The sequence below is a fragment of the Megalobrama amblycephala genome, linkage group LG6 (genome assembly GCF_018812025.1).
Source record: "Megalobrama amblycephala isolate DHTTF-2021 linkage group LG6, ASM1881202v1, whole genome shotgun sequence".
NCBI lineage: Eukaryota > Metazoa > Chordata > Actinopteri > Cypriniformes > Xenocyprididae > Megalobrama > Megalobrama amblycephala.
The window spans coordinates 13,709,607-13,725,299 of NC_063049.1; the positions used below are offsets into that span (position 1 = coordinate 13,709,607).

General features: G+C 37.1%; 1 protein-coding gene across 1 annotated transcript; it reads right to left on the reverse strand.

Moving 5' to 3' along the window:
* Positions 1-2,351: 2,351 nt before the first annotated feature.
* Positions 2,352-15,045, reverse strand: pou1f1 (POU class 1 homeobox 1). The gene is made up of 7 exons (XM_048192387.1): positions 14,904-15,045; positions 7,043-7,192; positions 6,818-6,916; positions 4,660-4,905; positions 3,176-3,340; positions 2,994-3,054; positions 2,352-2,904 (listed from the first exon to the last, which is right to left on the reverse strand). Exons 1-7 carry the CDS (start codon positions 15,043-15,045, stop codon positions 2,694-2,696), a joined length of 1,074 nt encoding a protein of 357 aa, XP_048048344.1. The 3' UTR covers positions 2,352-2,693.
* Positions 15,046-15,693: the final 648 nt, after the last annotated feature.

Sequence of the window (15,693 nt, forward strand, 5' to 3'; positions counted from 1 at the left end):
TTTTTAGATTATTTGCATATTTTGCTAATATATTAAACTTTGATTGGAATGTATTTAAATATATTAACGATGAATAAATTATTTTAACAATATTAAAAAGTATCAAGATGCTATTATGTACTTTTAAATGTAGAAAACCATCACAAAGATCCTATTTTAGAGCACAAACACTCTTAAAAAAAATGTTAAAATGTCTGTTAACTGCTCAAGTTTAGATTTCAATGAGGCTGCTTAAATTCCCTTATAATTCGTAAAGCAATAAAACGCAAAATAATAATAATAATAATGTAACACGGTTCATAGATGTGGGAAGAAGGAGGCGGGAACCGGCGAACGTTCAACAAAACTTTAATATAAAATAAACAAAGAACAAAACGAAAGTAATGCCGGCAGACCCTCGCGGACGTCTGCCGGCCACACAAACATAATAAAACGTAAAATAAAGTCCAGGCCTGGTCCTCTCTCGTCCTTCACTGATGTCGCTCCTCCTTTTATGCCTCCGGAGCTCCTCCGTGAGAGACTCGAGGCCGGCACGCCTCGCAGGTGACGCTCATTATCACTCGCGTCACCGGCCTCGCGCCGTTCCCTCACGGCTCTCGCCCGCCCTGCTCGTCACATACCCCCAACGCCCCTCGCAGGCCGGGGGTACTCCCGCGACTGCGCTTACTCCCCCCGGGGCCTGTCTCGGCGGCCGCAGCACCTGGGGGTAAGGACAGACGAGACGAGAGAAAGGAGACGGAAGCAAGGGGAGCGACAGGACGAGAGAGGGAGAGAGGAAAAAGAAAGAAAAAAAAAAAATTCTTGGTCCGGTTCCCAGACACACTGCCGCCCGGTCCTCAGCCAGCCGGGAGGCTCTTCCTCGCGGTGCCATGCGGTGGCACTGGACGCTCGGTGGACGGCCCGATCCTCGACCGCCTCCTGGCGGCCGGCGATGGCTCCTCCGACTGAGGGCAGCCGGCAGCGAGTCCCCCGTCCCCTGCTCCTCCCCTTCATGGCGGACGGCAGCAGGCTCCGGCCCACGGCAGACGGCGGCGACTCCTCCGCTCCCTCCAGGTCCAGGACGGCAGCCACCCCACCTCGTCCCAGGAGCACGGCATCCGGGTCTCCGTCCCACCTTTCACAAGGCTCCAGCACCACCGCCTCGGGCAGCCTCTCGCGGTCTACACACACTCCCGCGCTGCCCGAACTCCGCAGCACCGCGATCCCCCTCAGCAGCGAGGGCTCTTCGACAGCATGTCCCTCCTTCCTCCCGGGTTTCGGCACCAATGTAACACGGTTCATAGATGTGGGAAGAAGGAGGCGGGAACCGGCGAACGTTCAACAAAACTTTAATATAAAATAAACAAAGAACAAAACGAAAGTAATGCCGGCAGACCCTCGCGGACGTCTGCCGGCCACACAAACATAATAAAACGTAAAATAAAGTCCAGGCCTGGTCCTCTCTCGTCCTTCACTGATGTCGCTCCTCCTTTTATGCCTCCGGAGCTCCTCCGTGAGAGACTCGAGGCCGGCACGCCTCGCAGGTGACGCTCATTATCACTCGCGTCACCGGCCTCGCGCCGTTCCCTCACGGCTCTCGCCCGCCCTGCTCGTCACAAATAATAATAATAATAATTGCATTAGCCTATATAACACAATATCAAATGAACTGCTGTTTATTTTAACCTTTTCAAACATGACATTTAACAAAATTTGGCAAAATTTAAATAATAAAACTGAATATAAAATATTAAAAGAAAGTATTGTGACACGGCTGTGTCCAAAATCGCCCCCTGTACCCTTAGGGACAGCCATTTGTAGTGGCATCCGAAACCATAGTGGACGTTACTGGCTAACGGCTAATGCTACACTGTTGGAGAGATTTATAAAGAATGAAGTTGTGTTTATGAATTATACAGACTGCAAGTGTTTAATAATGAAAATAGCAACGGCTCTCTTGTCTCCGTTAATACAGTAATAACCGATGGTAACTTTAACCTCATTTAACAGTACATTAGCAACATGCTAACGAAACATTTAGAAAGACAATTTACAAATATCACTAAAAATATCATGATATCATGGATCATGTCAGTTATTATCGCTCCATCTGCCATTTTTCGCTATTGTTCTTGCATGCTTACCTAGTCTGATGATTCAGCTGTGCACAGATCCAGACTTTAATACTGGCTGCCCTTGTCTAATGCCTTGATCATGGGCTGGCATATGCAAATATTGGGGGCGTACATATTAATGATTAATGAGTGTTATGTTGAGATTCGCCTGTTCTTTGGAGGTCTTTATACAAATGAGATTTACACAAGAAGGAGGAAACAATGGAGTTTGAGACTCACTGTATGTCATTTCCATGTACCGAACTCTTGTTATTCAACTATGCCGAGGTAAATTCAATTTTCAATTCGATGGCACCTTTAATGTGATGAATTACCCCTGTGGTTATTCTGATAGGACACCTGTGTGAACTTTCAGCTGTTTCAAATGAGACCAAATGTTTCAGAAAGTCATAGTGTGTTATCTATGAGTTAACATTCAGACATTTTTAGGTGTGCTCAAATACTTTTTGGGGTCACTGTACATTCTCACTCACTCCTGCTGGTGAGTCAGTACAAAAAACACACTCGCTGCCAAAGTTTGTTGTTGATTTTTTGCCTATGGACAATCACACAGTACATCATCGCTGAGACTCTGGTTCTTCAGGGTCTACAGGCTGCAGTCTCTTTGGCCATGAACGAGCTGTGGTGTAGGCTGGTCTTCACCCTCTTCTCCCTCTGCCGGCGGTTACAGAACCACACGCGGACCACCTCCTTCTCCAGATGGAGACCCTCTGCCATTCGCACAATCTCCTGAGACGACGGCTTGCTCTTCTCCACAAAATTTCTTTCTAAGGCTTCCTTAGCCCCAAGACTGAGAGAGGAAATTAAGAATTAATTAGGAATTAATGAGAGGGAGATGCTGATATAATGGGTTTTGTTTAGTTCAAATTCCCCATTTACCTGATGGTTGTTCTCCGTTTCCGTTTACGCTCATGCATGCCCATCTTCTCATTAAAAAGAGCTGATGGGAGTCGCAAATTAGAGCTAAGTAATCTTAAGTTTTCACTAAAAACTCAGGGATAATGGTACGGTGGTGGTAAATAAATATATAAATGATCCCTCTCAGGAGTGTGTTGACTCACCACCGGCTTGCTCAGCCTCCTCCAGCCACTTTGCCAGGATAGATTTGAGCTTGCAGGCGTTTTTGAAGCTGAGCTGCAAGTTCTCGAAGCGGCAGATGGTGGTTTGGCTGAATTCAGAGCCGTGCACAGCCGCCAGTGCTTCACCCACATTGGTCTGTGTGTAACCTGCCAATCAAAGCTAAAAGTTAGGAAAAGTTTTACAAGCAAACCCTTGGGGGGAAAATGTGCACTTAACTGTATTGAATGTGCACTTGTAGAGTACTTCAAATCTTTATAGTAGCCTTTTACAGATAATGTAATATTAATTAAATAAAAGGTTGTTTAGGTTGTGTAGGGCCTACTTAAAGAGTGTTCACTTTCATGATTTTGTTTCTTAACACACTTAAGTACACTTTTAAAAATTTACATTTTAATTAATTATGCTTCAATAGACTTTTGTTGCGCTATAAAGGAACACTTATTTCGAAGTTTTAACTATCATACTGAAGCACATGTACTTTTAAAACAAATTTTAACTCTGGTGTGTTATTTATGCTCACATTTAAAGTTAATATATTTTGAATTTACTAAATTGCAACTTCATCATTACAAATGTGTAATTACAAATATATTTAAATTAGTGCTGTCAAATCGATTAATCGCAATTAATCGCATATAACAAAAGTTGGTAAATATATATATATATATATATATATATATATATATATATATATATATACTGTATATGTGTGTATATGTATTTATACTCTATATATACTGTATATACACACACACAATTTTTATGTTGTATTCGATTAATCGTGGTTAATCGATTTGACAGCACCAATGTAAATACGTGACATACAAGTTTCAGTAGAAATGACATTAAAGTATATTTTATTTTATCAAGAATGCTAATTATGAAATACATATAAAGATGTACTTAAGTCCTACTTAAGTGTGCCAAAAAGCACTCTAAAGTTCAGCATAATTGCATGTAATATAAACTTAATCTGTAATACATTTTCATTAAATTGCAATTATCATGCAGCTAAGCAACTGAATTACATTACATTACATTTAGTTCACACTTAAATATATTATTTTAAAATATATGTTTTTGATAATAAGTATGCTTGTTGAGTTAATGAATTGTTCACACTGTTTTTTTTTTGTTTTTTTTTGATTAAGTGCATCATCCAGGTATTTGAAGCACAGTTTTTCTTTTTGCAACACACCACTCACTATTTAAACTACAAAATGACATAGAATAGTGCATAAGTACACGAATTGAGATGCACCTAGAGATGTTTATTATATTTTATGTGCAGTTAGGCTTGGATACTTGATCAATAATAGACCATCAGAGATAACTTTATCTAGTATAAACCAAACAAACTAAACTGGTTTGATATAAACTAACCAAAATATGGTTAGTTGCTGCAATCTTTTACAAAGTTTATATGGAAAACGATATTCAACATGGTCCAGCTCAAAAGACAAACCTAGTTTGATCCTCCTCAGCTTGAAGTCATTAGCAAACTTCTCCAGTTCACGGATCTGAGGTGAGTCCATATCGGGCGGCTCTTCCAGGGGCCGACTTTTCCTGCGCAGCTCCTGCTTGATGTCACCTAGAGTGGGTTCGTCCGTGAGCAGGGCCTGGGGCAGCGGCGGGAAGCTGTGGGTCAAAGCACAAGAGCCCCCACCCAAACCGTGCTCGGGGAACTTATAGAGGCGTGGAGCCAGAGCTCCTGCGGGACAGCAGGACAGAAATGAAGGCTGTGGTTAGAGGCAATAATAACTCTTCATATCTGAGACAGAATATCATGTATTTCAATGACTACAAAGTAAAACTAGCCTATATTGTGAATTCAGTTATTTTCTAAACACAAACAGATTCAATCAGACAAATGAATTTTTTTTTATTATCATTTTTTTTTATATATAAAGTTTTATATTGTGTAGGGGTTACTCCTTCAACACTTTATGTATGTATGTAATTTATTTATTGCTGTATCTTTTCAGTGAGATCTGATATTCCTGTTATGCAGAACAATTTAAAAATGAACGTGTTGTGAATATATTAAAGAGCTGGCTTAAGTTAAAGGAACATCTATTGGAAAATGATATTAGGGACACTGATCTGATCTTTGAAATATTTAAATTAGAGAGAGAGAGAGAGAGAGAGAGAGAGAGAGAAGAAACTCCTGTAAAAAATATCTTAATAAATTGCCAGTTTTTCCATTTTAGAAATTTAAGCACCAGGGGCCAGTTGTTCAAAAAGTTTCATCTGGATCATAATGATCTGGATTTGGAAATCCCATGATTTGCTATCCAGGATCAGGTAATCCATCTTACTTTTGTGCTGTTTTTTCAAAGAAAAATTGGATTGGATCACCATGATCCAGATACACACTTTTCCAGATTACCAAATCTGGATTACCAGTGCTCTACGGAGCCCCTAAAGGGACATGATGATAGAGAGAATATGGGTTTTGAATTAAATATAATATTTTTGTTGGATATTTACAGCTGTTTGGGGATTGTTTTATTGTTTTACTTTACAGTAGGTTACCGAAAGGCTAAATATAGGTTTATTTAACAGTTAAACTAATCAAGAGCAAAATAAAAAAAAAAATGTGTATGTATATTACATGATATAAATGTTGTATTTTTTTTTACCAGTTTTAAAGTTTTACTACATTTTCCTCCTGGAATCCACCTTGAAATCCTACCCCCTGTTGGGATCAGGATAATCCTGTTTTTTTGGATCAAAGTTATCCAAATCATACTGACAAGTTTTGAACAACACAAACTGAAGGTTTGATCCAGATTAAAACTAGGACTGGATTTTGTGATCTAATCTGATTTCAGAATCCTTTTTTCCTTTTGAACAACCCATTTTCAAGATTTGATCCAATCCGAAAGCCGGAATCCGATCAGATTACTTTTGAACAACTGGCCCCTCGGGACAAAATTGGAAACATCCACATAAACCAAAGTAGTCAAATTATTTTAAATTTACCTCTATTCTCCCTCACTTAAATGTGATATTGTGATGATATATATCTTTGGAAAATTATATATATAGGCTTTACATTTGCTATTTTTACAATTGCAATAAATTGATCTGCATCTCCCTCTAGTGGCGGGATATTTTCAGTGCAATGTTGCCTCTGCCTCAAATGGCACTGTACTCAATTGGTCTCGGTTGAATTCAGTGGCGGCGATTTCTAATTATATAGAACATTAAGAATATTCATGCTGCACAAATATGTTGTAGCTATATGAGTTGTGAAGGCAAAAATGTGAATTTTTAGAGGTAATCAAATAAACTGACATGGGCATTTAAAAAAACAAAAACAGAATAAGTATCTTTTCTGTCAGTACTGAACAGAACTGTTATTTCTTGCTACATACACTAGATGGAAGCACAAACAAAGTGAAATTACCTGGTAAATGCTTGCTTTCCTAGTAGAGACAGAATAGCACCAGACACGTGCTGCAGTTATTGTCATGGATAACTATTTTTATTCTGATAATAAATTATTTATTCTGACTTACTTTGAAAATCTGTACGTGTGGCTATTCTGTTTGGAGTGAGAAACGGTGCATATGCGCGTATGTCATCATTGTCACGGGGTTGAAGGTTTGGATGTGTACCTTGCAGTGAGTTGGCTCCGTTGACCATGTTGGCATGAGGCACGCTGCAGGTCTGCAGGATGCGGGTCTGGGAGATGCTGGCAGAGAGCATTTCCTGTGCTGGAGACACAGACACATTCATCACAGTAAATCCTGTATTTCTCTGTGTTTATGATGCACGATAATACATATCACAGAAGAGCAATACTTCTTGCAGTTGCGTAACTTGTGCGTAACTTGACGTACCTGCCATCATGCCGTAGGTGGTCTGCTGGTTGCTATAGTGACATGGGGGCATTGGGTAGTGCAGGCTGGCTGACGCATTACTTAAAGCAGAAGTGGACAGGTGCATATGAGAGCGTTTGGATGACTGGACCAGTGGGAGACCTGAGTGGACTAAACCAGAAACTAATATCATATCATGATACTCCAAGACAGACAGACAGACAGAAGGATAGATAGGTAGATAGATAGCTAGATAGATAGATAGATAGATAGATAGATAGATAGATAGATAGATAGAGCACTTGACATTAACTTTTTTGCTCAGCAGCCACTAGTGGTTTTCCAAAGTTACTAGCCACTCAGCATTTTCACTGACCACAATTTTGCTGTTGGGAAATTACCTTTTATATGATTAAAGTTGACTTTGACATGCTAAAATTACTTGATTTTGAGTCATTTTACTTGATGAGCTAGTTTTAAAACCCTTTCAAACTTTCAAATGCAGATTGACCACCAAAATTAAGACTAGGCATACATGCTATATCAGCTGGTATGTACAGGTGGGTAATATGACCATAATATCATAACTTATAATTTTATAAGTTATTTTTGTTAGGCTATATAAAAAGAACAAAGAAGCAAATTACAAATACAATAATAAATTAAATAGCCTAAACTCTTTTTTTTCAGATACAGTAGGTTTATTTAACATTTATTTAAGATCTTTTGTTGTTTGATTAACATTAATGACAGACATATTAAATTTTTATCAACCTGGGGCCAGTTGCATAAACCACTTAGACTAGTCTTAAAAGTTAAGACACTAATGTTTTTCTTGAAGAGTGGTCCTATTTTTTTTAAAGTCCGTTACATAAAAAGGTAGATTGGTGTAATTTGAATTGGAAAAATAACATTGATTAGGGGAGAGTGGGGTAAGATGGGCCATTTTTTACTTATGTGGTCCTCACCATAAGGGAAAATGAGGCAGAAGTACAATGACAGTATTTAAAGTAATTTTAGGATGTTTCCTATCATTTTAAATGATCAGAATACATCTATGACAAAGGGCTCTAAAAACATGGCTTCTAATAAAAAAAGTGATCCTCTGGCTCAATTTACCCCATGTTAGGGGTAAGTTGAGCCGAGTCAGTAGGTGGGTGTAAACTGACCATCTAACTGAATCTGAATCAAACCCATGTGAAATTTTAAAGATAATGTACCTTTTTTAAAAACTAATTTAGTAATCAAATATACATTTACAAATATTTATATTTATATTTATTTTTTTCTTAAAGCTACCTTAAACAACATAAAACCAACCATATGAAGTTGCAATGTCAATATATTTAATTGTTTGCATTTCTGAAACAATATATCGAACACCAAAGTTGTAACCTTCCCATAAACAGACTAAACAGAGAGTTTTTTGAGTAAAATGAAATAAAAACTGAATAAGAATGAATAAATGTCACTGAAACTAATGAATATTTTAGTCAAAATGTTCTTGGTCTGGTAGCTTTTCTGCAATGTCGACCATGTTAGGCCATTAGAGTGGAAAGATATAGTATATGATGAAACATCCTCTGGTTCGTATTAGAGAAGGATTTGGTGTACTTGTACACTGTTCCTATCAAATGAACTCAAAAATAAATAAATAAATAACCAAGCTGCATAATATTACATTGAAATTATAGCAGTTTATACTTCAGAGATTTAACTTACACTTTAAATTCATTGCCTTATGGTGGGGTAAACACTGGCTAAATTTACCCCACAGCATTTGGCTCACTTTGCCCCATAGCTGCCATTTTGGGAAAAACAAGCTATCTTCCCAATTCAGAATAATATTTAGCTAAATGACTTGCATGGTTTTATACATTGCTAAATCACCAATATTCATCATAAATATTTTTAGACTGGGACAAATTTGCTTTGATGAAACAGCCATTACATCTGTTATGTTAAAATTTTACTTTGACAAGCCAAAATCAGTTTTTAAAGTAAATAAGCGACTTCCAGTCCTCCCATGTGCTTCTCCTTTTCAGTCTGGCAGAAATAATCGGTAGTTCCAAAATAAGGTCACAGGGCAATAAAAGGGTATGGTTGCCAAGATAGAGGGGGTGGGTCAACTTACCCACTGGCTCATCTTACCCCCCCCCCCCCCAACCCCTTGGTTAACTGCAAGTTGGTCAAACTAGTTCGTAAGACACAGTCTTAATATAGTGACTAAGTTTATGCACGGGGGCACCATTTATGTACCATAACCGACTATTCATGTGAGACATCTTGACATCTGTGTGTGTGTGTATTTGACTATTCAGGCGCAAGGAGATTGCGCACGCGAGAGAGCGCTTCTGTTGTGTGTCATTCCACACGATTCCGCCTTCATTAACTGCAAGCTTGGCTACCTTTCATTTGACTGTAGGCTGAAATTATATTCAACCCGCCAAAGTGGCTTGTGGGAGCGGTGGTCTTACCCACCACAGCTGAAATCTACCCGCATTTGATGGGTTGGCGGGTGTTAATGTCAAGCCCTGGATAGATAGATAGATAGATAGATAGATAGATAGATAGATAGATAGATAGATAGATTGAAAATAATACAAAAAAAAAAATTTTCACTGATTTATACAGAGTTTTATAAAGAGCAACTGATTACTTTACTTTAAATTGGTAAAAGAAGCACTGCCTAATTTCCTGAACCTCAAAGTCTCATCTCTGCCTGAGGTGACATTTACACAAATAATTCATTATTGCAGTAATTATGAATCCCAGATTGTATAATTTCTTCCTTCATCAAATGCATCTGAAAATAAAATTAAACTCATTTAATGAAGGAAAGCATGAATGTAAATACAGATAATAGTTCTTAATGTGCACAGTGGCCTCCGGCTGTCAGAGCTGCAGAACATTCAATTGAATTTCATTCAGATCAGAGCAAACCTGTGGGTGGTAATCAAACTCAACAAGCAGCGCTACATCTTTCTGAGACCAACCTCCACTAACACTTGTGTCAAGATGATGTCCTTATATAGGCTGGCCTTGTGCGCGCTCTACCTGATCCGGTAGAGCGCGCACAAGATTGCCATTAAAATGATGTGATCAGCTTTTTGTTCGGATACACTAACAGCCACAATATGATAATTAGCTCTTCAAACTTTCAGATAGCTGTATAATCTGACATTCCCAGGCTTCACTATCTGCAGGTGGAAGCGTGGCTGAGTTAACAGAGGTCGTATGTGTATGAATAGAAATGCCAAAACATTTCATTTGAGAGTTTTGCATCTTCTGGCTCAGAACCCCGAGCTAAATTGCACAGTTCAGTAATTATGCATAAGAACTATGATTTACTATGGCAAACAATAAGCAGAGATTTGACTCAATTCAATGAGTTTCTGACAAGACTTTCACTAATGCTCTCTCGTGTGTGAGACAAAACTGGGGCAAAAATAAGTACTTGATAATTTAGCAATCAACATGTCAAAGTAATAATATGTCTGCTTTGATAATTATCTACGGAGAAGTAACAGCTGTGCAAATTGAGCTGATTAGCCACGTCTACATAATTTTGATTTATTTCAACAAATTACTCTTTGTCTTGGCAGACGCTTCTCTGCTCCCTAAAGTGGTGTCGCCCAAAACCATCTGACTAAATGTACACTTTCAAAACTTTGGGGTCAGTAAAATTTGATTTATTTTTTTATACTTTTATTCAGAACATGTTAAATTGATCAAAAGTGACATTTATAATGTTACAAAAAACTTATATTTCAAATAAATGAAGGTTCTTTTGAACCTTCATTAACCCTTAAATGCATACCTCGGGTCTTTAGTGACCCGGGACATCATTCACTACCCTCCTCCTCATTCATTTTTTAAAGTTAGACATCAACCTCAATCAATTCATTATAAAGAATATAACAAGAAAAAATCATAAAATTATAAAATAATGCCTATTGTTGTATTCATTTTTTGTAAAAATTGTATAGGGTCGCTAACGACCGGAGGTGTGTATGACTGTACGTGTATTTTTTCTTCACAACAATAATTGAATCTTAGGTTAAGGAATAAGTGCAATTCACCTTTATTCCACAAGGTGGCAATGTCTGATACACAATGCTGAAGTGACGACTCATTCAGACAGAAAAAGAAATAAGAAACATGAAATGGTTTAGCGATTTACTGCAGAGCAAGTACTGAATGCAATCAAATATGACTGTAACTGTTACTGGATGGATCTGGTGAAGCTGTTAGCGATCGAAATATTGATTTTGAAGATGTTGAAAATTATATAGTTTTGAGAATACGTTTGAGATCGCGAATGGGCTCATATTCGTGACCTCAAACATAAAAATAGCCTATTATTTGCTGAATTTACTGGGAAATGAGCTCTGACGAGGACAGTGATGATGGCATAAAACATCTGCTCAAACTGAGCCCTTTCAAGCTCCAAAAGGTAACAAAATATGATTTATTTTATTCTTCTGTAATTGTTACTCTAATATCAGAGGAGTTTTATATTATAGGGACAGGTAGAGATCCATCCGTGTTAGATATAGATCCGGGTCGATAAAGACCCGAATATGTAATAATGATTGGCGAAACAGTCATGCATTTAAGGGTTAATCAAAGAATCCTGAAAAAAATTTATCACTGTTGACACAAAAATATTAAGCATGACACAACTGTTTTCAACATTGATAATAATCAAAAAATGTTTCTTGAGCATCAAATCAGCATATTAGAATGATTTCTGAAGGATCATGTGACACTGAAGACTGGAGTAATGATGCTGAAAATTCAGCTTTGCATCACAGGAACAAATTACATTTTAAAATATATTCAAATAGAAATTTGAAATTTTTAATATTACTGCTTTTACTGTATTTTTGATCAAATAAATGCAGCCTTGGTGAACAAATGAGACAAACGAGAAATTGCAGAAATATGGATGTTTCTTATATAAAAAGACATTGCTCGATGCATTATACTTTTGATTTGGTGATATTTCTCCAAAAACATTTCCCCAGGGAAAAAGAGATGTGATCTCTGGAAAGGTCACTTCCTCAGAGTGAGTCAGACAGACGGTGAGTGATGACAGCAGTCAGGACTTGAGATAATACCAAATAAAATGTGAACTTTAGGGTCATATAGACTAGGTCGAAAGGACATTTGCTCATAGTCCAGTCTCTCTCTTTTAGCACCTTGCTCTTGTTCTATGTTTTTTTCATAAAAATAAAAAATAAAAATCCTCTACGGAAGTATTCCCACTGGACAAATGCTATGATCTCAGAGTTGAGACTGATCTACAAAAGTCCAACTTTCCATAAGTCCTACTACTATTACATATGTAATATTTGCAACTTCTTTCTTTTCTATGAGTTGGGTTATTTGTTTCTTTTCGACTTTCTATTCATCAAAGGATAAAAAAAGTGTCACGGTTTCCACAGAAATATTAAAGGACTAGTTGACTTTCAAATGAAAATTACACCAAGATTTACTCACCCACAAGCCATCTTAGGTGTATATGACTTTCTTCTTTCTGATGAACACAATCAGAGTTATATTAATAAATATCCTGATGCATCCGAGCTTTATAATGGCAGTGAACAGGGGTCACAAGTATGAGCTGAACGTACTCCAGACGGCTCCAGGGGGTTAATAAAGGCCTTCTGAAGTGAAGTGATGCGTTTGTGTAAAAAAAAATAAAAAATCCATATTTAACAAGTTATGAAGTAAAATATCTAACTTCCGCCAGACCGCCTTCCGTATTCAACTTACTAAGAAAGTGTAAAATGGCGTCACGTCAGTTACACTTTTTCCGTAAGTTGAATAGGGATGGTGTAGGACGTAGCGTAAGCTTTTTGAACTGTGTTTCAAAAGTTTTACACTTTTTTCGTAAGTTGACTACAGAAGGTGGTCTGGCGGAAGCTATATATTTTACTTCATGTCTTGTTAAATATGAATATTTTACACAAACGCATCGCTTCACTTCAGAAGGACTTTATTAACCCCCTGGAGCCGTGTGGAGTACATTTATGATGGATGGATGTGGATGGAAGCACTTTCTTCAGCTCATACTCGTTTGGTAACGCTCACTGCCATTATAAAACTCGGATCAGGATATTTATTACTATTTTTCAGATTGTGTTCATCAGAAAGAAAAAAGTCATATACACCTGTGGCTTGAGGGTGAGTAAAGCTTGGGCTAATTTTCATTTGAAAGCGAACTAATCCTTTAAGCAGAACAACCCTGATCATATTTCAACATTGATAATAAGAAAAAAATTTTCAAATCAGCATATTAGAATGATTTTTGAAGGATCATGTGACTGAAGACTGGAGAAATGATGCTGAAATTCAGCTTTGCATCACAGGAATAAATTACATTTTAAAATATATTACAATTTTTTTTGGTAACACTTTAGAATAATGGTCCGTCATTAATAAGTAACTATGCAGGAAGTAATGCAGGACTAATGAGTAGTACTACATTAACACTTCAGCTACTACTATTAACTAATATAGAAACAAGCTTAACTAATCAGTAAGTAATATCGAATTTAGGACTAAGATAGTTCTTTATTATCTAATCAATAATTACAGAATGAGATTGGCATCATTAATAACTAATAGGTAACTATGACAAATTATAAAGAATTACTAATTAATTACTAATCACAACATTAAAGTGTCTGAGATGTGAGCAATTGTCTTTTTTTTAACTCTCAACGTGATCATGAAATGCATAATTACTCAAGTGTTACCTATGCAGGAACTACTAGTGACCTGGACCATTATTTTAAAGTGAAAAACATCTTTTTCATTTTAAAATAATGGTCAAGATCACTAGTAGTTCTTGAAGGATGACTAGGTAACACTTGAGTAACTAATGATGCATTTTATGACCATGTTCTGAGTAAAAAAAGAAAATCTTCAAGAACTGCTAGTGATCTGGACCATTATTTTAAAGTGAAAAAGATGTTTTTCACTTTAAAATAATGGTCCAGATCACTAGTAGTTCCTGCACAGTGACTAGGTAACACTTGAGTAATTAATGATGCATTTTATGATTATATTCAGAGTAAAAATGATGACTGATTCATCTCAGACACACAATAATGTTCTTTACAATTCGTCAGTTAGTTAATAGTTATTAATGATGATAATCTCATTCATTAATTATTGATTAGCTAATAAGAAACTATCTTCTAAATTCGATATTACTTACTGATCAGTTAAGCTTGTTTCTATATTAGTTAATAGTAGTAGCTAAAGTGTTAATGTAGTACTAGTCCTGCATTACTTCCTGCATAGTTACTTATTAATGACGGACCATTAAAGTGTTACCTTTTATTTTAAATTGTAGTATATTTTCACAATATTATTCTACTTTTTTTGGTCAAATAGATTCTGCCTTTGTGAAACATTCTTCTTTCAACAACGTTAAAAAATCTTACAGACCCCAAACTTTCAAACGGTAGTGTGGTTTTGTCTTAAAAATCAGTACATTGAAATGTACTACCATGAACTGCATAGGTTCAACAATATGCAAAATTATTAACATGACAGAGACTGAAAAGGAAATATATGAATATATATTAATATTAAATATAAAAAGTGTTTTACCAGCCAAACACATGGAACAAACACTGGACCCAGTACTGCATTACTATTATCACCAGGTGGATTTGCACAAAAATACTATACACTTTGACACCAACATCAAAAGATATGGTAGACATTTACTCCTCTTTTAAAAAGTGAATATGATTATTTATTGCTATCCCAATAACACACCATTATATAGTCAGTTGCATTGCATTATAAGCATTTAGCATTGTTTTTCACGATGTGATTGTCCAAGTAGCATCAGATTTACCTGGATTCACCATGTTGGCAGCATGGCTGGAGACGGGCAGACAGTCTGCGGCTCCGCTGTGATGCATGAGCAGCGGCAGAGCAGCCGAATCTCCGCTCAGAGTTGTGAAGGAGTCGGTGGTGCTGAAGGCCTGGCAGGTCATGACTCTAGATACTCGGGGTCTGTGTCCTGTACGTGCGACAGCAGCCCACCTGTGTGACACGAGCAGGGCGTGTGCAGGTATTTATGCTGAGCCCCTCAGAGCCCCTCATCCATGTTAATAAGCTCTTGCTCTGAGCACACCACGGCAGCCCAGCTCTGGTAATTAGGGCAAAGAGGTGCAATCTGATACTGTCCATTTCCACTGTGTGTAGCTTCAAACAAACACCAGTGACTGCTGTGACAAACCACGGCTTATGAGACTTAAGATTAATTAGCCATTTCAGAATGTGTTTACATTTACGGTAACATTTTATTTTAGGGTTTTTTAACTTGTTGTGTATTAGCATGCATATTACTAGAATAGTGGCTGTTTGTTAGTACTTATTAATTAATGCCTTATTCTGCATGACCTTATTCTACATTCTTAATCCTATACCTAAACTTAACAACTAGATTACTAACTATTAATAAGCAGTAAATTAGGAGTTAATTGAAGGAAAAGTCATAGTTAATAGTGAATATGTGTTCCCTATATACTAAAGTACTTTTTAAAAAAAGTATATCAATAAAGTATTCTAAGAAGCACATCAATATTTATAAATTATTGTATATTTATACACAGTGGTGGGGAAAGTTACTTTTAAAAGTA